The sequence below is a fragment of the Phasianus colchicus genome, chromosome 1 (assembly GCF_987193195.1).
Source record: "Phasianus colchicus chromosome 1, bPhaCol1.hap1.1, whole genome shotgun sequence".
NCBI classification, from domain to species: Eukaryota; Metazoa; Chordata; class Aves; order Galliformes; family Phasianidae; genus Phasianus; species Phasianus colchicus.
In genome coordinates this window covers 138167500-138191097 of record NC_143436.1, presented here as the reverse complement: position 1 = coordinate 138191097, position 23598 = coordinate 138167500, and the positions used below count along the sequence as shown (strand labels likewise).

The 23598-nt window shown below is 42.9% G+C and overlaps 1 protein-coding gene across 2 annotated transcripts in view; it reads right to left on the bottom strand.

Moving 5' to 3' along the window:
- RASA3 (RAS p21 protein activator 3) overlaps positions 1–23598 on the bottom strand; it is a 176886-nt gene that overhangs the window by 123737 nt on the left and 29551 nt on the right. The window contains exon 1 of one of the 2 annotated variants that reach the window (XM_031605144.2): positions 8984–9238. The exons of the other annotated variant lie outside the window; for it this stretch is intronic. Coding sequence (XP_031461004.1) covers positions 8984–9038 — 55 coding nt within the window. The 5' untranslated portion in view covers positions 9039–9238. Of the gene's footprint in view, positions 1–8983; positions 9239–23598 lie in introns of those variants that run through there. 2 annotated transcript variants of the gene reach the window in all.

Genomic DNA, 23598 nt, shown 5'->3' with positions numbered 1-23598 from the left:
AACCTGTGAGGGACAATCAGCACCTACAGAGCAAAGTAACTTTGGTTTTATCCAATTTCCAGCCATGCTGAGCAGTACTGTTACTTTTGTATAATTGCAGAAGGTTCAAGGACCCTAAAAATAGGAGATATGTTATCTTATACTGTACCCCACATGCTCTGTTGAAAGATGCATTTCAGACAACTGCTGGATTCACAGCTCTTCCACTATTTTTGCATTTCTCAGGGGAAACAAGTAGCACTAGCCCTGATTTTCTTATAAGAACAATGAATAAACATAATGCACAACTACCTGCACTGACAAGCTTTTTCCTGTTATCAATGATATAGTATATTAAAAAAAAAAAAGAATCAAGAGAAGCCAAAAAGCAGCTGGAGTCAGCAGATATGAAAATGTGATCTCCAGAGACCTGACAGGTCTCATAGTGCCAGCAATCCTCACTTCTCTCTGCTAAATTGCATTAGAAGAGAAAACTAAAAATAAGACAAATATTTCTGTGACAGTGAAAATGCTGCCACTTCAGAGAGATTGTGCAATTCAGAAATGGAAAGGAAAAAAGCCAGTGTGAAGAGGAGAAACAATACTCCTAATGCAAACCAGATCCAATAGCAGGTGTCTCGTGAAGGTTCTGATCTGGCATGACGCCACTGCACATCTTCATGGGTACAGCCAGCACACAGCAGCTTTTCTCTCCATCTCAGCAGCAGCACTCACAGCTGACAGGTGACAACAAGCAAAGAAGCAGCCGCTGGGTGGTTGGAGCTTGATGATCCTTGAGGTCCCTTCCAACCCAAGGCATTCTATGATTCTATGATTTGCTCTGGAAGACTCCAGCCAGCCACTCAGATATTTTCAGGATGTAAAGCAGTCATAAAAGCACCTGTTTTGTTGTTGCCGTTAGGCGCTTTGTTGGTAGAACAAAACGGCCTTGCCAAAAATAAGCTCAATTCTGCTAGACCGCTGCATTCCCTCTCTCTCAGTCACTATTAGACATCTGCAACAACGCCATTCACGCCAGTGAATCTTTACTTGAAGCACTGCGGGGCTGAGGGACGGCTTGTTTCTGTTTGAGGCATGCACCGCTTGCACACCTTGCCACACACCCCCAGCTCACTTTTCCAAGGCTGCGTTCTTGAGCCCAGCAGCAGTCACCAGCTTCTCGAGCCAAAATCTAAGAGCAACTGTAAAATGTCACACTCTGTGTCGCCTGCAAAATAGATCTAATTTTGTATCACAAACCGGCGATTGTTCCAGGGGGGAAAGAGAGAGGGGTGAAGAAAGGGAGCTTTTATACTACCCAGCAGATTTTTCTTCTCTTCCTACCACCCTCCTGCCTACAATTCTGGAAGCTGAATGACTGCCAGAGAAATCGCTGAAACTGTTTTTCGTTGAAATTATGAAACAAAGCACCTTAGAAGTTGCCTGATACGCTTCAATTCCGCTGCTAAACACGAGGAACATGTAACCGCCTCTAGGACCTTGCTTCAAATGCTCTAAAACACACAACTCGGAAGAAGATAACCGAGAGAAACAGCTTTCAGAAAGCTGCAGCGCAGTCCTGAATGGAACAGGAAATGAGGAACAAAGAAAGGAATTTCATAGATTCCAGATGTACTCTAACACCAGCTGGGAAACACAAGCAAGAATCAACTGCAGCCTTGTAAGAGGCTACCACTGACTGTTTTCTTCTAGACTTCTTGAACAAAACTGAGTAGCTGTAAACAATTTGTAAACAGAAATATTTTTGGAAGAAACTGGAAACAGTAGTAAAAATAAACTTCTTCCCCTCTCGCCTAAAGAGTTTAAAACTCAAGTGTCAGAGCATCTGGTTTTTTGGAGCTGCTTCTTTAAACACAGGATTTCTATACAAGCAGCCATAACAGAAGCACAACTGTAAGCAAAGTATTTCAAGCTGTCAGTTTTTCAGTTCTTAGAACACCAAAGCCGACTGAAACTTAAAAGCAAGGATAACCAAGAACCACACAGTTCATTTCTATTATGCATCTTCTGCAGAATTGGAACTGAATGGGTATTTACATTTGTAAATTGCAAAAAATTAAAATAAAATTATATAAAAAAAAAAAGCAGTTATCAGTCACTCCAACTTTATCCCCTCAGTTACAAATAAAACAAAAAGAGCGGTAGAACCCTGGGAAAAAGAGCTCCTTTGCAAGTTCAAGCATCTTTCTGCTCCCTGTGTAACCCCATGTCTCCAGAGCTGTAAGTTCCTTTTTCGAAACACGAACTCAGGCCTTGTAAGGCAGACTTCTTCTAACTGGATTTTGAAATCTCTTTGAGTAACAACTACAGTGACAAACAGACGATTCTGTTTCCTCCCGAAGACATCATAAAAGATGAAAAGAAAGCTGAAGGTTACATCTTATGGGACGTACACCTACGTTATCAGAAGAGTCCTCCTCTCACTATTGGGAAAATTATTTCTTCTTTTCAAATGAACTTCAAGGCTTTTCTGCAATTTGGCTCATCTGAGAAGCTTCATCTACTGTTCATCCCCCTGCTGCAGGCATATACAAGGTACAGTAACACACACATTAAACGCTGCGTCAAGTGCTACCTGCCCAAATCCACGGTCACTGACATACACATGAACCTGCCTCTCCTTTCCCACTGCTGCAATTCCCCATTACACACTACTCCTCCTTTCCAGGTATTGCAGGCAGTCACACAGACACCTCAGCAAGCAGGAACAGCAAGATACAGCTGCTGGGCTAATGAAGTGCTCTTCATTTTGCCCTGGTGCTCCCAGTGGGTGAGGGAACGACCAGCAGTGCAGTCTCCAGCCAGAAGGAAGAAGGTAAAACATCTGAGGTCTGGAATGTACAACTGAAGAGCAGCACTCCCAACCAAACCTAGAAGGAAGGGAGGTCAGACTAGGCTGTAAGGCTTCAAGGGGTTTTGTTCTTTCCTCATAGACCTCAAAAAAACCCCAGATATTCAACACTTTCTTCTCTTCTCATACAGTAAAAAGGGAGAAAAAAAAAACCAAAAAGCCTCAAATCCCCCACAATCTCCAGGGAAATCTGTAACACATCTAACACTTGGTAACGATCCATTAACAATTCTGAGAAATGAAAACAGAAGAAAACAAATCCAGTTCTTTATAATCTTAAAGATTCACATTTCATTTTGCAAAAACTTTCACCTAGAAAGTTCTTCTATAGGAGGAAAACAACACATGAAGTTTCAGGGAAGTTGCTTTCCCTTGGTAGAGGTTAGGAAGGGGGAGGAAGGAAGTTAGATTTGTTTTGTTTTTATTCCAAAACAAAGCTTTTAGTTGCATCCTAAATTCAGTCACCAGTCCACCATGCTGAAGAAATCAAAAAGGCCCTAGCGAAAGAACTGGCTCTCCATAAGTTTTAATAGCTGTTGATAAAAGCAGAAGCTGAGATAGCCATTCAGAACGTGCAAGTGTGTGACCAGCTTTACCATTTAATAAAATACCATCTGTTACTAACTCCGACTGTATCTCAAACTCTGCGATTCAACCACAGAACAGCCAAAGTCCTGCTGCTAGCAAGTTTGAAGGCATAACAGTAGGACACAACAGCACACGTTTTAACTACTGTTAATATATCCTTTGCTTGACTTTCTCCTCAGATGCATTAATAGTCCACTGGCATGCAAACATTCGTTTTTGTTTTATATATCTGTGGCTAAACATTTGCTGGGCTGAAGTGACGTCTGCTATTTACATCTTTCCCCATATCCAGCAAATTACAATCTTTCAGCTTTTACTCTGAGCTTCTTCCTTGGCTCACGAGAACCCAAAGATTTATTCTCCCAACACCAGTTTGCAGAGCATTTACCCACAAGTGAATTGAGACAAAATTAAAGGTATTAAGTACTCCGTAACAATCCTAAGTGGATTCTGCCTCATCCTTCTGCTCCTCCCCAAGAGACAAACTGCTACGTGAGCTACTCAAAGATTTAATTCAGCTCTTGGAGAAGTGTAACTACTGCCTCCAACAGAATTATTCACAATTCAGGCTCCTACAACAGAGATCTGTCAGTCACAGATTGAGAAAGTACAGAGAGAATACCTGATGGCCCATTTGCAGTCTGCCCTGCCTAACTCCTTTGAGAATTTTAACCCAGTGCATGAGATCAGTGGTAGTTTAGCAGTGGGCTACTCTTTTAAATCTGCTTTCTAATCTTGCTTTGGGATGACAACACCTTTCAGGCATGGGAAAGCATCCCTTAAATGGGAGCACGAGTGCAGTGAATGACTTTTCACGAACCACTGACTTGTATTAGCATACCACAAAGCCATGTGCCAAACACGGGTGAGCATCAGGCATCAGAGACCAAAGAAGAGGTAGCACAGAAGCTAGTATTGGGACCTATTTAACCTAATAATTTAAGGAATATGTTTTCAATCTATTTTAAAAAGAAAACAAAAACAAAAAACAAAAAAAAAAAAAAACTTGGAGAATGTTCCAACGCAATGAAAAGTTTTCAAAAGCATTTGCTGGAAAAGCAGGAACCCAAGATATCCAGCACTTACATAACGTCCTCACGTAAGAGCATTTGGTACTCAGACCAGCAGATAATCACCTCAATGAGAAGACAAGAAAACACCATTAGCTCTCACAGCAGAGATTACTTTTCCCAAATTTATTAATTCCAAAAGAAAAAAAAAAAGTAAATGTGCTTCCTGGTATCAGAGGCTCTGAGCAGATGTCTAATGGTTCCATTCACTGGAATTTAACTCTACACAGCCTACAAGCCAAATCACACTGCCTCTGATCCTCGCATAGAATCATTTCTTCCTTTAAAAAAAAAAAAGTTAATTAGTTAATTTGTGAATAACCTGATGTCAGGCTGGCTGCCCCAAAGACAAGCATCCTTTATTTCTGCACAAAATAAGTTCACTGAAGTACTTTCCAGTGCTACCTTATTTCTTTCTGTTACTTGGAGAAACTGCACCTTGTTCCCCACACTTGCTCCAGCCCCAGCTGTCCCCCACAGCCCACAGGCAGCCCCAGCATCCCCTTCTCTACAAACAGCACCACTCCCAACCCCACTCCATTCAGCACACCCAACACAACAGCTACCAAACTCAGTTTGAACTATTAAAAACCAGCGGTGAAAAATCTGCATAATGTATTCTGCACCCTCCACAGCCCGTCAGACTCAAGCCTTAAATAGCTTTCAGAGTGACAATTAATAATAGCATAAGTTACCACTTTATTTTAACGCAGCGTGAGTCTGAACTGCACTCGATAACCTTTCAACGTGCAGAAACGATCTTGAGAAGATTTGAATATTTTCAGGGTGAGATGCAAATAACTCTTCTTCCTTTCTTAACTTGTTGGTCCACTAACTTTGAAACACTATAAAGATGTCAATGATTTTCCGCTTCCTAAATAATTGTCCACTATGAGGTAAATCTATATATAGGACATATACAAAAATTCTCTTTTTCTAAAAATATCCAGTAAACAACTGCACCCCTCCACTTAAATGGGAATAAATCCTTTTACAGTATTATGCGGTGAGCATATTTAGTCACACTTACTTGCTTCCATGAGTAACCACTTAAGACAAGGCAGTAAATCCCAACAGACAACATTAAGAGGGACATCTTCTCAAGGCAAAGTGGATTTCCCTGATCAATCTTAGGATTATTAGACTGACGGGACCTAAAGTTTGTCAGAGTCAAGGCAGGTTTTCCATACCCTCACAGAAACGCATGGAGATGTTCCTCTCATTGATTTATTCCATATCAAGTTTCATGATCGAAGGGCAACAAATACCTTCTCTTGGCAACCAACCTGCTTAAGCACTAGGATACGAGCACTTCAGCAAATAACTCATTCCCTGGTTTCACCTAAGACTCTCAGCTTCCAAAGAAAAATTCCTTTCACAATATCTGAAGCTACATTGCTCTCTATGAATTAGCACAGAAGGCACAGCAAAGTTAGGGGTCAAACAGACAGCACAGTCTACAGACCAACAGTCCTCAACTAGTCGACTGGCTCAGCACAACGTAAATGGGATTTCAGAGCCCTCAAAAGCAGTGGTTTTATCTCTAGAATGGGATAAGCTGTGAATGCAGTATCAACCCACGTGAGGCAGCAGCCAACCTCTATCATGAAAATTGTACAGTTTTGCATCTCTGATCCCACACAGCACTCGGGAGAGACCATGCTGCCTGCAGTCCCACGTGCTAGACCACATCCCTGACAATTGTAACTACACAAGGCCAACCTTATCCAACCCTGGCCTTTTCAAACGAGCTTCAGAAGTTCATGAATGCCTTACACTCCTAGCAGCACTGGCACTGTGAGAGTAGCCCACTGTGGCCTCTGAGGTCAAACAATGAGCAAAGGGGTCCCACTGAGTAAACTGGGGCCCCTGGTACTCCTGTAACATACAGCACTCCTCTGCCCCAGTTATTGTTCCAAAACCACAAAACAGTTTGACCTATACAACAAGCCTAGTTACAGCTAGAAAACACATAGTCTTAGAGTGGAGCCTAATACTCTTAGAGACACAAATACTAGATTTTGGGAATCGTGGAACACTTGTTTCTTTACAGGGAGACAAGTGAGTGGTTTTGTCAGATGCTCAACAATTTCACAAAGGAAAACTCACCAGAAAGTTCTCCGCTAACCAGGATGCAGCCTTCCAAAGCAGAAATGATGAATATGAGCTTTTATTTTTTCAGCTGAATGTTTAATATTTGATGCCATTTAAGGAGAAAAAAGGAGCAATTAGGTACAGTGTGTTTACTAAATACTATTAACAGCACAACACAAGTCATGTTGTCAAGCAGAAGCACGCTCTTTGTAGTTTTTCCAGCCAATCGTCAGCCACAGAGTCTTCTGTTGTTTCCTTTCAGGTTTTGAAACACTGACTCATGGAAATATCAGCACTGCACACTTCCTCAAAGTGGCAATCTTATAGGAAGTGTTTGTTTAGTCTTACATGACACATTGTTTTGTTTATGCATAAGGGATTCCGGTGAAAATAATTTTCTATTACAGAAAAAAAAAAAAAAAAGACAAGAGGACAACAGTTTCAGCTAAGGAAAGCCAAAATAAATCAATTTTGAATAGACATTTGAAGAGTGCAGTCATTAGCACATGTATTTCATTTTTCGTTTCACTGTGTATCACTTATTTGCAACAGACGTGAGCAGAAGTAGTGGGGCACCGAGTTCTTTCAATTCAACAAACCACAGAATAAACCAGAAATTGGACAAGGGACAGCACAGTAACAATTTCCCCTACCAGTGCTACCCACAGCGACTGACAGCATTCAAGGTGTTGGTCCATGACTTCAGTATCTCAAGGAAAATGTTTTTGGAAATGGCACATTGGTGGTAACACAACCAAATGAGGGAAATACAGGATCCTAAGCAGCTCGGGGGTTCACGTTTTCAGTAGATTAAACAGATGGTTGAGGACAAATCCAAGCAAGACTACAAATGGCACTATTCAGAATGGGGAAGCATTTAGAAGATCTGAGGATATCATTCCCCATCTAAATCAGTTCCAGAAGAACTGATAACAGCAGCAGCCACAGAAAACAGCTTCATTTACCTGCAGCTCCTTGGAAACAACACAAGATCCAGCCATAGCAATACATTACATTTGGACACGTGAACATTTTCAGGCTACCAACCCGTGCACAGCTCAAAGCCTCCACGCTGCACTGGCTTCTCTGTTAAGAAAAGGATGCAGCCACAGGTGCTCCATGCTGACCTAACAGTGCGTTTTCACTGATTCTTCCAAGTATCAGCCCTGTGTTTCACCAGATTCATACCAAGCACACTTGTGTACCAGTGCCCCAGTCCCAATTTGCAACAAACAGGCTATAGACAAAGGAGAATCAAGCCGAGAACATCTGGAAGTTGGTCAGATCAGTCATGAAACTGTCTTCCAAAGGGCAGAACTGACTGTAAGCTTGACTACTTCTAGAGTGTGATAAATCAAAGCAAATCGAGAAGTAATGTATCCTTCACCCCTCGATGACTTAACCTTTAGCCGCCACAAGACCTATCAAAGCCTCCTGTCATAAAAGAAAAGAGCAATCTGAGGGGTACACAGATCACAGAATCACAGAATGGCCAGGGTTGGAAGGGACCTGAAGGATCATGAAACTCCAACCCCCCTGCCACATGCAGGGCCACCAACCTCCTCGTTTAATGCTAGACCAGGCTGCCCAGGGCCCCATCCAATCTGGCTTTGAACACCTCCAGGGACGGGGCATCCACAACCTCTCTGGGCAGCCTGTTCCAGCACCTCACCACTCTCTCTGTAAAGAACTTAAGAACACAAGAATGGGAACTGCTAAAAAAACAAACGGATTTGCTGCTGGGAATAGCTGGCTAAGGCAGCGTCCCAGGACACCTTCCTTACCCACCCACTGGTGTCTTTGCAGTAAGCCTACAAGCCTAGAAGGAATTGCAGGTGGAGGCTCCAAGATGACAATCCCTTCACAAGATCTGCCCGTCAGAATAACCCCCTCGACCCCACCACAAACCACTCCCGTTCTTCTGACAGATTTCACCAGAGGCGGTCAGCAACAGAGAAGCACCGAACTTTCCAACACCAGCCCCCAGAAGCTTTCAGCCGCGATCCCCCGAGCACAGCGGGCTCAGCGCCGCCCCCTGCTGGCCGCCAGCACAGCGCCGGCTGCAGCCCTCAGCGCGCCGCGCCGCTCCCGCACCCGGACCTTCAGCCGGCGAGTCTGAGCGAGGCAGCACGCACGAGAGAAGCGCGCCGCTTTTCTACCCGCTGCCCGCGATCCGAGGCAGCGAAAGCCCTCGTTGCCGTTCTGCAGGAACTCCGGTAACTGGAGTCAGCAGCAGGACAACTTCAAGCAGCCATCGGAGCGCTCCCCAGCCCCTCGCCGCTGCCAGCATCTCCCACCTCCTCTGCCGCACGAGGAGCCCCGCCGCCCGCCTTCAAACTTCCGAGCGAAGGGAGCGCGGAAGCCGCCCCCCGGCCCTCACCGATTTTAATCCTGACGCTCTGGAAGACCCGCAGCCCCTCTTCCTCCACCGCCATGGTGCCGCCGCTCGGCAGCGCTCGGGCTCCTTCGCCGCGGACGCTCGTTGGGTTGGGCCGTGCCGTGCCGTGCCGTGCCGGGGCAGCGGGCTGCTCGCTGCGGACGAGCAGGCAGCGCGCGGCTAGCAGCGGGGCCGCCAGCCAGCACCGAACGGAACGGAACGAAGCGGAGCGCAGCGCAGCGCCCGCCTCCCGCCCCTCGCGCTGGCAGCGCCCGCCCCGCCGCCGCCCCCTCATTGGTCAGAGGGCACCCGGCGGCGGCCGCTGCCTGCGGAGGGGGGGAGGGTTGGGAGAGCTGCGGCGCTTCGCAACAGCTGGAGCGCGGCGCGCGTTGGGCGCGGGGCCGCGCCTCAGCCGCCCCCCCCAGCCTCCCCCTCGTCCCGCCGGGCTTTAGGGGAGCGAGGGCCCGCCCCGCGGCGCCCGGGGGTTGGCGGAGGCTGCGGCGCGGAGCGACCGTTGCGAGCGGCCGCGCCTCGGCGGCGGTGTTGAAACTCTTCTCCCCGCAGAGCCGAGGGAGAGCGGCTCTGGAGGCGGCCTCTGTCTGGGAGCCGCTCCTTAGCGAGTAAGGCCGTGTTGCAGCTCCCGGCGGGACGCAGCCGCGGCACAGCAGCCCACGTGTTCAGCACAACGGCGCTGCCAGTCCACGTCCTTACATCTGCACCACGAAGTCCCCACGTTGCTGGGGCCGAGGAGCGCACGAACTCGTTGCCAGACTGTGGCACAAAGTTCCACGGAGGACAGCAGATTCTGTGCAAGGTTCCGAAGGGGTTTTATAAAGCACAGGCTTCCACTTGCCGGTATCCCTTCCACAACTCCCTCCTCGCAGCAATGTGCTCTCCATGACATATCCCACTCTTACCCACCCTGTACGTACTCCCCCTCACGCTTCCAGCTCACTGGAAGCACCAGAGCACCTCTGCCTGCTGGGTCTCTATCCTCTGTGATACCCCCAGTTCTCCCCCTCCTGACAACCTCTGCCATTTTCCCACCATAGCCCCAATTTCAGCTTTCACAGTCACCCTAACTCCTCTATTTTTGCCTTACTTTCCAGCTGGATAAGAACTAGCGCAAGAAACGACTTGAACAGAAGCTACAAGGATGCCGATCAGAGCTCCCACTTTAATCATAGAATCATAGAATGGCCTGGGTTGAAAAGGACCACAATGATCATCTAGTTTCAAACCCCCTGCTATGTGCAGGGTCGCCAACCACCAGACCAGGCTGCCCAGAGCCACATCCAGCCTGGCCTTGAATGCCTCCAGGGATGGGGCATCCACAACCTCCTTGGGCAAGGATGCTTAAGAAGGATGCTGAGCCAGACCGGCCAGCGCATTTGGGTTTCTCAAATGCTGGATACATCAAACAGTTTTTGAGGATGCACACTGTAACACTCTGTACATGCTCACAGAAAAAAAAAAAAAAAAAGGATATACAGTGTTGTTGATTTTGCTCCTTCATCACACATGTGCCACCACCTTGAACATATTTGCACAAAATAAATACAGGCCCACTGAGTCACCTCATTGAAGAAGAATGGCGAACAAGTGTTGTGCACGATGCCGTACACAAGCAGAAATAAGGACTTTCAGCTATAAGCAAATGGATGCACTCTCTCTGTTATCAGGACCCCTATAAGCCGAGCCCACTCAAGCTCACAAACTGAGCTCACATAAATAAATAAATAAGAAGGTATCCTTATGGTGATTCAGTAATGAAACTTCCACATGCTGATACTGGGAACTGATAAATCTTCTCTAACATGACCAGGGAGAAACCCGTTTCCTTGTTGTAAATACTACAGATATTTCATAATATTATTTCTCTTTGATTTCTGTGCTTGCCTTTGGGACATAAAGACTTCAATTGACCTCATTTCCCAGTCAAAGCTTTTCTCATCTGCTGAAAATTGACCCCAAAATAGTCATTAAAAAAAATCAATTCTGTTCCCAGCATTAGCTGCTGTAAGAGTTACTCTCAGCAGACACTCAACAGACTATCCTTCCCAATTTGCAACTGTGCTCTTCTCAGTCAGCCATGGCACTCCTATCTATGCACCCCAACTTTCAGTCAGAACCTATCACTCTCAAAATTTTGACCAAGGAAAAGTTCACCCTGTTGCTGTGACAGTTGCCCCTTCCTTACGTGTTGCCTGCAACTCTCTTACAGGTGTGTGGTATTTTTTAAAAAAAGCTGTCATGACTCTCATTTGTTTATTATGAAAAACAAAAGGTCCTTCAAACACTTTGAAATGCTTTGCTCATAAATATAACTATATGCAACTTGAAAAGAAAGCATCCCACTCCAAATGTGTGTCTGGGTCACAGTAGCAGTCTGGGGAGCTTTAGTGCTTACCTGAGGCTATGCCTCCAGGCTCACTGCAGGGACAGCACAAAGGCTGGTTTCAGAATGGCCTGGCTTTACCATGGTTATGTCTGGGGAGACTGCAGCAAAAATAAATACGGTAAAGACAGCCTTTGCTTTAAAACAGTCCAGCACCACCAACGTCAGTGCCTCACCATAAAAGAAACAATCAAGATGCCTATGAAATCAATTACCAACAGTCAGAGCAGATCAACACTGGAAACAAAACACTGCTCAAAAAGTACAGAAAGTTAAAAAAAAAAAAAAAAGAAAGAAAAGAAAAAGAAAAAAAAAGGCTGGTGCCTTCTTACCCTCTTCACCATGGAATAACCTAGCTTCCTCATATAAGAATCTACAAATTGTTGTTACTTCTGTTTCACTGTGCTGCCCTGCTACTCTTCAGGTTTCCTATCAGCCCTTCTGCTGACGCTCTCTCTGAGAATGCTTCTGTGTATCAGTGTGTTAGTTTATTTTGTGTTGTTTCTATTTTCTTGACATGAAGCTAAAAGCTCTTTGCTTCCTCAGTAACAAACATCTGTCTCCAAATCTACATGCTGTGTAGTCCAACAATGTAAATTAAATCAATGCTTCCTTCAAAACTGCATGAATATGTATTTTTAAAGATGTTAAATGCATTATAAGAAGCAGCCGAGGAATGCGCATTGCTTTTTCAATATCTCCATTGTTGAAATGAAACCTCAACACCAACATATCACATATATATGTGTGTTACAGATAACATGTGCGTGCAACATGAGGTTTGCAGCTGCTGGCATTCTGATCAAAAAATCCAGGCGAAGTGAAACGCTGCTTTTTAAGACATGAATGAGTCTGTTAATGACAATATCTCTTCCAACTTCTGTTCATCCAGGCCATATGGGTTTATATTACCAACTCTTCAGAGGATTCTTCGGTCTAAATTAGACTACAAAGAAGGTCATTTTCTGTGACTCATTTGTGCCAGGCAAGAAAATCATTTCCTCTCTTGATCTCCATGATAGCTTTCTCTCGGGAGGAAAGAGAATATAAGAAGCTTTCTAATCTCCTTTTGCATTATGCAAGAAACTAACAAAATATGAGCCCACTATCCTCTGGGTACCACAAAGTTGCTACCTACATCTATGTGGTATTATTGCTTCTTAACATTTTCGTAGGTTCTTCTTATCCTGAGCCCCAGAAAGCAAAAGGCCCATAGCAGATCTGCCTGTAATATGCATGAGCAAACTTTCATTCAAAACAAGATGAAATGGAAAAAAAAAAAAAGGGGGGGGAGGGGGGGAAATGAGAGATTAAAACAAACAAACAGGCAAACCACACCAGGGACATTGTCCTTTAAGGGAAAAGATGAAGTGCTCAGGAAATAGAGAGAAAACAAAGCGCACAATTAATAGAGAGGCTAATGGAGATATCATGAATCTACTCTCAATTATGCCCCTGAGTTCTAAACAATCTTAGGGAAATGTATGTGCAATTCATTTTCCTATAAATGATTTCCCACAAATGAAGTGGCAACTCCCTTGCTTTTGTGAAATATTTAATGCTGTACATCTGTGTTATGCTATAGAAATCATTTTAATCTGAACAATCACTACAAATTGTTTTAATCTGAAAAAAAAAACAAAACCAACCAAACATTTCAAAGACTAAAGTGTTGCCAGCATGGCAAGTATACTGCAAGCATACTTCTTCACAGTGAGGGTGAGGGAGCCCTGCAACAAGCTGCTCAGGGGGGTTGTGGATTCTCCTTCTCTGGAGATATTCAAGACCCACCTGGATGCCTACCTATGAAGCCTGCTGTAGGGGGCCTGCTTTGCAGGGGAGCTGGACTCAATGATCTCTACAGATCCCTTCCAGCTCCTACAATTCTGTGATATTGGAGAAAGCTGGAGAAACCATTGCAATTCTGTGCAGCACTGACCATAGTGCTCCATTCTGTCAGACATCCAACTATAGACAGCCAGGCTGCTTTGCAAGGACCACATCACATAAGGAGCTGTACCAGAAGACTTTTGCCTCATTCAGTGTCCTCAGTCTTCAGGTGTGTGTTAGCAGATACTTCATAACGTGGTGTAGGAACTGGACAAGTAATGTTTTTCAGCATAATTACCTAGCTTGCAGTAACCTACAGATAAGCCATTTCTTCATCTAAAGCTTGTTGCTGTGTATTTATCTCTTGAGAGAGCTTTTCTAGTGACTGTATAGGATCACTTTTTAAACCCATTTATAGTTTTTCCCTTCCTAAAACAAGCTTTAGCTATGAATTGCATGAAAAGATTCTTCTCTGTGTGTTTAAGTGTTGGCCACTAACCAAGTCATTTATAATTGCCTGCAGCAGTCATGAACTTGTAGGCCATCTTTATACTTCCTTTCCATCCCCAACACTTCTTCCCCAACCTGAAATCCTAGTTATTTTTCAATACAATTCAGTACAAAAGCCTCTGATCATCTTCTGTTTCTTTCACTACACTTATCATTCCTGAAGGTGCAGAGAACAAGAAACAAGTATTCAAATATGAGGACACCACCAATGGATGTAATTAAATGACAATTTTTATTTTCTTTGGTCTGTTTTCCTTTTCTAGCAATTCCTAACATTCTACTGAGCGTGTTAATAACACTGAACATCCTGTTGATTTTTTTTGTTTTGTTTTGAAAGAATGGCTTTTGTTACCATACTGTTTCAGTGAAGACCGGCATCTCTGGAATGCTACCAGAAAAGGAAAACAAAAAACAAACAAACAAACAAACAAAAAACACCAAAAGATTCTTCACGCTTTTGGTCAAGATCTCTTAATAATAAGATACTACTAAAACAGTGGCCTTTAGAGAAGTGTGAATATATGGGAATATCCAATTTAGCCTACAGTTGCCTGGCTTCACAATAAAAGTTAAAAAATAAAATAAAAATCTGCTCCAGAAGTCTTAAAACCAACTGGTCAGGAAAGCGCTCCAGCCCTTCCCCCAGACTTCATACATTCTGAAGTATGGCAGAAATATAATGAACCTACAAAAGGAGGAAATGAAGAATTAGCCTGGGATTACCTGTGTCTCTGCAAATTAGGAGTCTGCATCTGACATAACTACAGAAGAATGAAGAAAGACTAAAGAAACAGCCTGTATGTTCAGTCTGGCAAGGAGAAACACTTTGGCCATTACACGAAATGAAAGAGGGAAAGGAAGAGAATGTTGAAAAGGTTTTGTCAGCAAAATGTGGCCAAGGGAGCGAGCAAGTGACAACAAGAAAATACAGATTTCACACAAGTACAGAAGGGACAAAGTGTAATTGAAGAGGAAACACAGAAAAGAGCAGGCATTACTGAGATAGCTGTTACTGAGCTCCTTGTGCACGTCATATATCTATACATACGGTGCATGCACCCAGGATAAAAATATGGATAGTGGATCTGTGAATTAGAAGCAGGAAAACTGGGGTTCACACAGTGGTTACTACACTTGAAGAAAGCAAAGATCTCCATTGTGGTCCCTGGCTGCTGGAAGAGAACTATGTCTACCTATTGTTCCTTTACAAAAAATCTAACATTTTTGCTGGTTGTTACTGCAATGCTGGGCCAGGAAGAGGCCAGGAGAGGGAAAGAAAATGGCTTTAATTACAGGAAAAAGGGGCCAGTGAGAACTGCTTGTTACAATAGCCAAGACAGGACAATTTATTTTCATGTTGTATGTTTTTAAATTATTTTTTAAAAGAACAATTTGCTCTTTCAATTCTTATTCATCACTCCTAAAAATCTGTCAGCCTGATGTCCTTCTAAAAACTGAAACTGTGTTAAAATCCAAGTCACTACAGCCAGCTAGCACTGAACATTCAGTATCCTGATGAAATTTACCAACATGAAATATCTTCAAGTTAAACTTGTAGAAGCACTGTGTCCTGGCTTATATCTGCTTTATTTGAGCCTATAGGCTTTTATTTCCTATTAAGGAACAAATCCCTTTATTCTTCCATAAAAGATTATAATGTAATGAAATTGCATTAAAATCTTACAGGGAAAGAAAAAAAAAAACCCACAGTGATTACATACAAGAATGAAGTGTGGTAGATTTTACTGCAGTTTAGTAGGTATGCATCCATTCTCATCTCTCCCACATCAGCTTTTTGTGGATCTGCTGTAAGCAAGCAAAAGCAGCAGCATATAATCCTGAGAAAGAAACACTGAGCAGCAATGGGACTTCCTGCCTTTTCTTAAAATATTGGGTACTGCTGTTTACAATAAATATGTGGTTATGCAAACAGGCATATAAATGTTCCTATTTCACAAGTCATTGCATGTGGGTAGCCATAATCAGCACTTTCCTTTTTCTTTTTTTTAATGTCATTGCTTCATTTACACTCTTTCCTGTTCTGGATGAGAATTAATTGGACAACGTAAGACTCGATCCTTATTCTCCGACTATAAGGTAAAGCTTCAAATTCCCTTCATTTAGCACAGCCAGTAGTATCTCTTCCAAGGAGACCCTTAGGATAGTTCATACTGCAGCGTCTCCTTCCCATCACCATCAGGGAGCAGTACAGTGCCCAGGGGGAAGCCACAGGGATTACACTACCAGCACCCATCTGAAAACACCCATAAAGCAAACACTTCTCAGGCTCCCAGCTATGTCCCAGTTTTGTGGCATAAGAAAGATATATGACAGATGCTATAAAGCTTACATCAATTAGGAGAAGCTCTGCATGATTTATGCACAGCCAGCACCGTGAGTAACACAGCTATCCTACATGAGGCTCTAAGCTTTTAATAGACTTTTCCATGTAGTCACACATTTACTGTGGGTCAGATCCTGTTGTCTTCGATTTGGTCAAAAATCCCATTTCCCACTGAAGTCAACACTGACTGGTCAGCATGTGAAAGCCAGGCTTGCTCTCCTTGGTGAATAGCTTCCATTCAGCTCTCTGGGATTAGTCATGGGCATGAGTAACATCCAACAAGGGCAAAAGGAGCAAAATCCGGTCCTCATTAGGGACTGCTAAATGGAAACATACCTCATTCTGTCAGTAGGACCACTTGTGCAGGGAACTCTGTTGGCAAGGTGCTACCTAAGAAAGACAATGCAGCACAATTTGGCACCGTGCTTTAAGGCTGATTTTTTCTAACAGTGGCTAATTATCCAGGAATGACTGCATGGAGGAGCTCTCTCCCATTACAGTGCATGAGCAAAGATAATCTTATAGCATGAAACACAATTAGCCAGATGGTTATTTGGAGGTTTTTGGAATAGAAGCAATTTCTCTGATCTGTGAGATAAAAAGTAAAATCAAAGCTGAATTAAAAAGAAAAAAATAAAAATCATATCACACTTGATTTCCAAGCATTTAATTACATACTATCATGGGTAACTACTAATCTGCTCCAATTATGCAATCTTATTTTATTGATGTTGGAAACACATTTATGGCTACTATATAATGTATATATTTAAGTAAATATCTGAGCAAACAGTCTGGAAAACACATCATTTGTACCCAGATTCGGTTACTAGCACGATTATCATCTGCCACCTGCTGGAAATAGCTGTGATATCTCAACTTAGTTCCACAGATGCAAGCTCTGGTCACTCATCAAGCAAGCACAGATGCCAAAGAGCAGAATATCCTCCTTATAGACAAGAGTATATTCCTCTTGCAGGGGGAAAGTTGATTTGCACATGAGGGGCTGTTAGTGCATTCACACAAAGGCCATATTCATAGAATCATAGAATCATAGAATGACCTGGGTTGAAAAAGACCATTGTGACATTGTTAAAGCAAATAGGAACTGAATCTGCAGAGAACAATGTTGTTTGCTTGTATTTGACCAGAAAACAAGATATATAAACTGAAGTTAAAGCATCCAACTACTGCCAAACTGGCATAGTGCTCCCATAGGGGATCACAGGGAATATATTCCCTTCACCACACCGGCTTTGAGCTTCATTTGAAGAGAGATGGGCCATTCTGCCATTATGGCTGTCCCTCCAAACCCTTTGGAGGAACAAAACCTGCCTGTCCAAAACATCTGCTCTCACTCAAAAATAAAAATAAAAGAGGGAGGTTTGGATCTGGATATGGTATTTCTTAGAACGTCAGAGTCTTGCAACTTGCTGCTTCGGTGCCAAGTAAGCCAGAGGGTGAATCTAAAGCAGCACTGCAGGACCTGCTTTCCCCTCTGCCTTTAATGGATGAGGCTGGCAGGACCTGCAGGTGAGACCAGCAGTTCTGGTCGTGCAAGTGATTTTTGAAGGTTATCTGGGTCTGTGAGATGGAGTAGAGAATGAAAGACAAGAAAAACACTCTATGATAACACTCACATCTAAACATCTAATAAAATTATAATTTCTAACTTTCTCCACTAACTAAAGCAGGTAGATGTTTAGAGCAGGAAGAAGTAGTACAAACCCTGAAAACACTACTTAACAATTTACAGCAAAATCTGAAATGCAGCACAACGCACATTAGGAAGGATTAACGCTGGCATCTGCTCTCCTGCACACGCCACTGGGCAGAGCAACACACACTTCTTGAGCAGGCTGCACAGTGAGCACTAACCACAGCCCATTGCTGCAGCGCATGCATGCCAGCATGCACCCACTGCACACACACCAAGCAGTGTTTCTGTTGGCATTGGTTTCAAGCCAGAATCACGGAATTATTTGCATTGCAAGGGTTGAAAGCCCATCCAATTCCAACTCCCTGCCATGGGCAGGGCTGCCTCCCACCAGCTCAGGCTGCCCAGAGCCCCATCCAACCTGGCCTTGAGTGCTTTCAGAAATGGAGCAACCACAGCCTCTCTGCACAGTCTGTGCCAACGCCTCACCGCCCTCTCAATGAAAAAAAAACGAATCCAAGTCTTCCTTCTTTTGGTTTAAAGCCATTTCTCCTTGTCCTATCTCTACCAGACTCTGTAAAAAATCAGTCTCCAGCTTAAGCATCACGCTATCTGGCATTTTTTATGTAGATCTTGAATATTGTCCAAAAGAGCTTAAATCATACATATAACATTGATGGATACATACATATATATACAACTTACTTTGATTACAGCAATGTTTTTCCATTCTTCTTCCTCAATTCCCACCCCCCCCTTCCCTCCACTCGATTTCTCAGACAATAAGTGGGTAACAATTTTTTTTCTTCCCAACCAAAAAATAATGCCTGCTCAAAGCTTCCATAAAGGGTCAAGCATAAAGGAAGCATCTGGCAATCTGCTTTAGTACAGTAGCAGGTGGCCCAGCCCTCCCTCCTTCACCATGACAGCACTCAGCCCTTAGATAGAAGTGTCCAGGTACATTGCACACAGGGACAGAGCATGCCCTCTTACCCCAGCAGCTTTTTCCAGTTGCTTTTTTTATCCCCCTGACTATAGACGGACTCCTCCTCAACCCCTCGGCCGGGTGGTTTGCTTTTGAGTTATATGATAAGTATGTGCCTTTGCAGGGTCAGAGTCACAGCTTTGGATCCTATCATGTAACATACTGAACTGGCAGAAGAACATTTTGGCTTCTCTCAGCATCTCCAAATGCTCATCCAGGGAAAGGCAGTGAATGAAAGGAGACTGGGCATGATCCTCAAGCACACCCACAAGTGGCTTCAGTTATGCAGCTCAGTCTGTTCATGTGCTCAGAGCTGGTCACATTAAGGTGCTTCATAAAGTAAAGCAAGGAATTGTCATGACTGTAAAACAACCAGGAAAGCTACTAACAAAAAAATCTTATTGCCCTCTTCAAACATATAGAAAACATTTAAACTTTAGAAAATGTATATTCAGCTTCCTATATTTCCCTACTATATATACAAAGTTAAAAGCAAAAGCAAATAGCATGAAATGGGATTTTGTTCATAGCAAACAACATTATCACCAAAGACCTTTTCAGTACCTGGCCATAAACATAAGCAGCTGCTGCAACTGGTAGCACCAGAGCCAGGTCATTTCTTCAGCAAAGAAGAAGGTGGAAGAGGAACAGCCAGCAACTCATTAACCTTGCAGCAGAATCCAAGAGGGAGCTAACCACAGGCTTCCAGTTCCTAGCACCAGCACCACCCCGCAGAGCTTACAGCCCTGTGTTTTGTATGAACAAAAATCAGAAAAAAAAATTTTTAAAGAGATCAAAAGAGAAACCCAGAAACCTATGAGAGCCTTAGGTGCCGGGGTATCAGGAAGGGAGCTCAGCACATTCTGAGCTTACTGTATTAAAGAAGCAGTGCTATTGACACACTTCTTTTATGCTACAGGATACGCAATTATTTCTGCTTTGTGTGAAAGCTGCACATATACATATCTTGTTATATACTGGAAAACAAGTTTTTTTTTTTTTCAAAAATCTTACATTCAACACTTACTTATTCTTTGCCTGTTCTTCAGAGAAATCATATGCAAGTCTGTCTGTACATAACACAGAAATTACCATGAATATTACTTAATACAATTGTATAATCTGCAGGAGAAATGTTTCATGAATATCTGCTTCATCTTGTAGAAATAGCAGCTCCAGTTCTTTGGTTTGTTCATGATACCCTTTGTCACAAACCATAGTTCTGAAGCAGTAGGGAGCTCTTGGCAGGCCACATTAGGGATGTTTCCTTATTTTTTTAAGGGATTCATCACAATCAGTTAAGATAATCCTTTGAATTCTTTTGGATTTAGTGTCCTTTGCATCTCTCAATAACATGCAGCATTTAAAAGACAGAGACTGAGACTGCCAAGCAGATGAGGGTCAAAGCACTCCTACTCATCCAAGAACAAAATATAGCATTGTATTATTGTGTATTAGATTTCATATACATTTGAAGAGATGCATTTCAGTTATCTATACCTTGGTATTTGTATTGATACTCTCCATATCTTTCTGTTAGATTAACAGGAAAATAATAAAAGCCCCAGCAGCTGGAAGAAAACACTCTTTAAATTCTCTCATCATTTGTCTCAAATAATTGTTTTACAAATCAAAATTAGTATGCATCAAAGTTTTAGTTTTATGTCTGCTCCTATTGTTTAAATACCATTTCACAATAGGTTTAAGAAATAAACACGGAAGTTGCCCAGAGAAGCTGTGGTGCCCCATCCCTGAAAGGCAATCAAAGGCCAGATTGGATGGGGCCCTGGGCAGCCTGAGCTGGTGGGTGGCAGCCCTGCTTATGGCAAGTAGATGAGTTTTAGGTCCCTTCCACTCCAAGCCATTTTGTGATTCTATCATTCTACGATTCTATGATAAGTTAATCAAGATACAGGTTCAAAGGAGTGCTAACCCCAGTTCCGCAGCAATAGCTGCCTTGGACAGCAAGATGATGGAGGTGTTGCCATTCCCGTGCACCCACACAAAACACTTTGTGTAAAGTGACCAATACAAAGAGCCCTGTGCTCAAGTGGGCTGTTCCTTCTCCTTCCTGGCACAGAGCAGCTCTGTCAAGGGAAGTTTGGAGCTCTCAACCAAACCTCTAGCAAACTGTCTGCTGAGGCCCAGATCTGGGGAGACCAAGCTGAGCTGAAGGAGTAGAATCAGCTTTTCCATTTTTGTGTGGGCCCAAGGAAACATCTTTGCCCTCTTGGCTCCCTGCTGAACATCACCAGTGAAGCCTGAAATTCAAGACAGCTCTGCATGAGAGCCAGTGGTCACCTTTGTAAATAACTGACTTTTGCAGGCCTGTTTGAGCTTTCAGTAACTCAACAGCCATCAGATAGCACATGGACAAAGAAAGTTGAGGAGGCTATTGAAAAACAGAAATGCTTTGCTATAAACACTGTGGCTTTTTTTGCCGTGGCTTTTGCAATGTGCATACTTACAGATTAAAAAAAGAATGTTTTAAACAAGTTATTGCAGTGCAAAAATGACACCTCACACTGTGGGTTTGTTCATCGCGTTAAGGCACACCTTCCAATTAAGAGCTCAGGAAAGATAGCCTCCTGTACAGTACTGTGCTTATTTACAGAGATGTATGAAGCATTATTAATAGCTCACACCTTGTTTTCCCTTAACTGGCAGGAGGCAGGTCTGGCTAGTGAAGTATAATTGGTGATCTATTTTATATATGAATAAAATACTCATTGGAATGCTTTGCTGCAAGGTTCAGTTCTTGTTTGCTAGTCGTTAAATGTATTGTTTGAAATGCTACCACAGCTATTCATTCTTTTTCTTAGCAGAATACCATGACAACCATCACGTGACTGGCTACAAACATACCACAAGTCTCCAGGGCTTTGCTTTAGGAAGGCTTAGGCTGATATTACTCATGCTTTTTTTTTTTTTTTCCTTCCCCAAAGCCCAGACTCAGAGATGCTTTACTTTGTGCAAGACGCATCGAGCCTACCAGCCAGTTTTACCTTGTGGCAGTAAATATCTTCAGCTAAAATGGGACAAAGCAAAGTACAAAGAGCGCAGGAAAAGGGGAGATACAATTGTCTGATAAAGAACAAAAGCCTTCACGAAATAATAAGCTTACCTAAAAGCTCCAGCTCATCTCTGCTCATTCTTAGTACTGTTATGGAAGCTAACAATCAGTGCTAAGTTACAAGAGACATGTTTAGAGAATATCCCACAAATGTAGGTATGCCTATTGTATCCATCTAAAATTATCACAATGATGTTCACCAGAAGTAAAAAAGATTGTCAGTCATCTGCTCCATAACACATTACTGCTTCCTTTTGAAAATACACAAGCAGCGAATACAATCAGTGATGATTCAACTGTATTGCTACCTTAGGAAGATTGTATCACAATATAATTAGCTTTAATATGAAGAAGTAGTTCTTCATTATTTCCAAACCGGGTCTCTTTCATTAACTGTATAAAAATATCTTCCTTCCTTCCTTCCTTGCATTGTTCCCATAATTTGACTTGCAGGTGGGAAAAAGTTAAAGATGAGGTAGAGAACTGAATTTGAGATATTTTCCTAATCAAATGGACAATATTGAAATAAATAATTACATTTCCTTCTGCATGAATTAACCTTGGGAGGCTTGCTAGGACACCGGTATGGCCGCCTGAACAGCGGCTCTTTTAAACCAGGGCACTTGTTGGAGTGCAGCAGAAATGCTCCCTGCAGCCATCGTGCTTACAGAACTTTCCTTTGTTTGGCATACAGAACACTGAGTGCACACACAAGGGCGTTCAGAGGCCAAGAATAGAGGTTAGATATCGCAATGCTATATAGCAAAGAAATGTGTTTGTTCTTGGAGTAAACACAAGTGATCATTTCTGATTTTTTCCTTCAAGAAAAGCAAGTGACTGTAAAGTCAGGCACAGGGTGGCCTACCAAGTGTAGCGTTGTGCTCTTTACTGTGGGGTTCTCACCTGGATCAAGAAGTGCTCAGTGGCATTGGCCAAGGAGTAGGCTTTCCAGGTACCCCTTGCCACACTGGGGACACCCCAGGTCCCATCTGGCTGCCCTGAAGTTCCGCAGCAGCAATGGATAGAAGAGAAATTAATCATATCACTTTCACAGAAAGTAAAATTATATTGATGTAAACCCTAAAGAAATCTTATTTCTAAAGCCACTTTTTGCTTTCCAAGGTTGTAACAAATTGCATATCTGTACATTAAAATCACATCTTGCATAATTACCACATTTTCCTCTTCCCTCTGCTGATTTCCTTTGATTGTTACAATAACAACCTTCTTTTACAAACTCAATGTCTTATTAAAATTACTTGATCTTTAAAAAAATATTTCACTAGAGTAAATACTGCCTGAAGAAGAGAGGAGATAGCAGGGGCAGAAACCAGAACCACTGTAGCCTTCAGAGACTTGCTGAATTCAGTTCTGCCACCCTACAGAAATGAGTTACTTGGTCTTTTGCAGATCCACTTTCTTGCAGACCACTGCCACAAGCAAGCAGCTGAATGTTTTCACAAGAAGTTGAGAAGTTTTTGGACAAATGAAACCTGCAGCAGACAGTCACAATCAATTTTGTAAATTACTCAGCTTGTTTATCACATGTGTCTCGTGACAAAAATCATGGCATTGTTGCAGTCCCTGCAGAAGCCCAGCGAGAGAGAGAGCTCTCTAAATCCTCACACTCTACTCCCCATTGCCACCATTTATTCCATGTGGTTTCTTCAGCTCAAGACAACTCAAAATTTATTCCTCCTCCCCAGGTACTGCTATTGTTTTAACTTCATTAAAATAATTAGATCCAGAATTTGTTTTTAACGATCTTTTTAAAATGCTAATAAGAAGAGGCCTGGGAATAATTTAAACACAAGTTGCTTC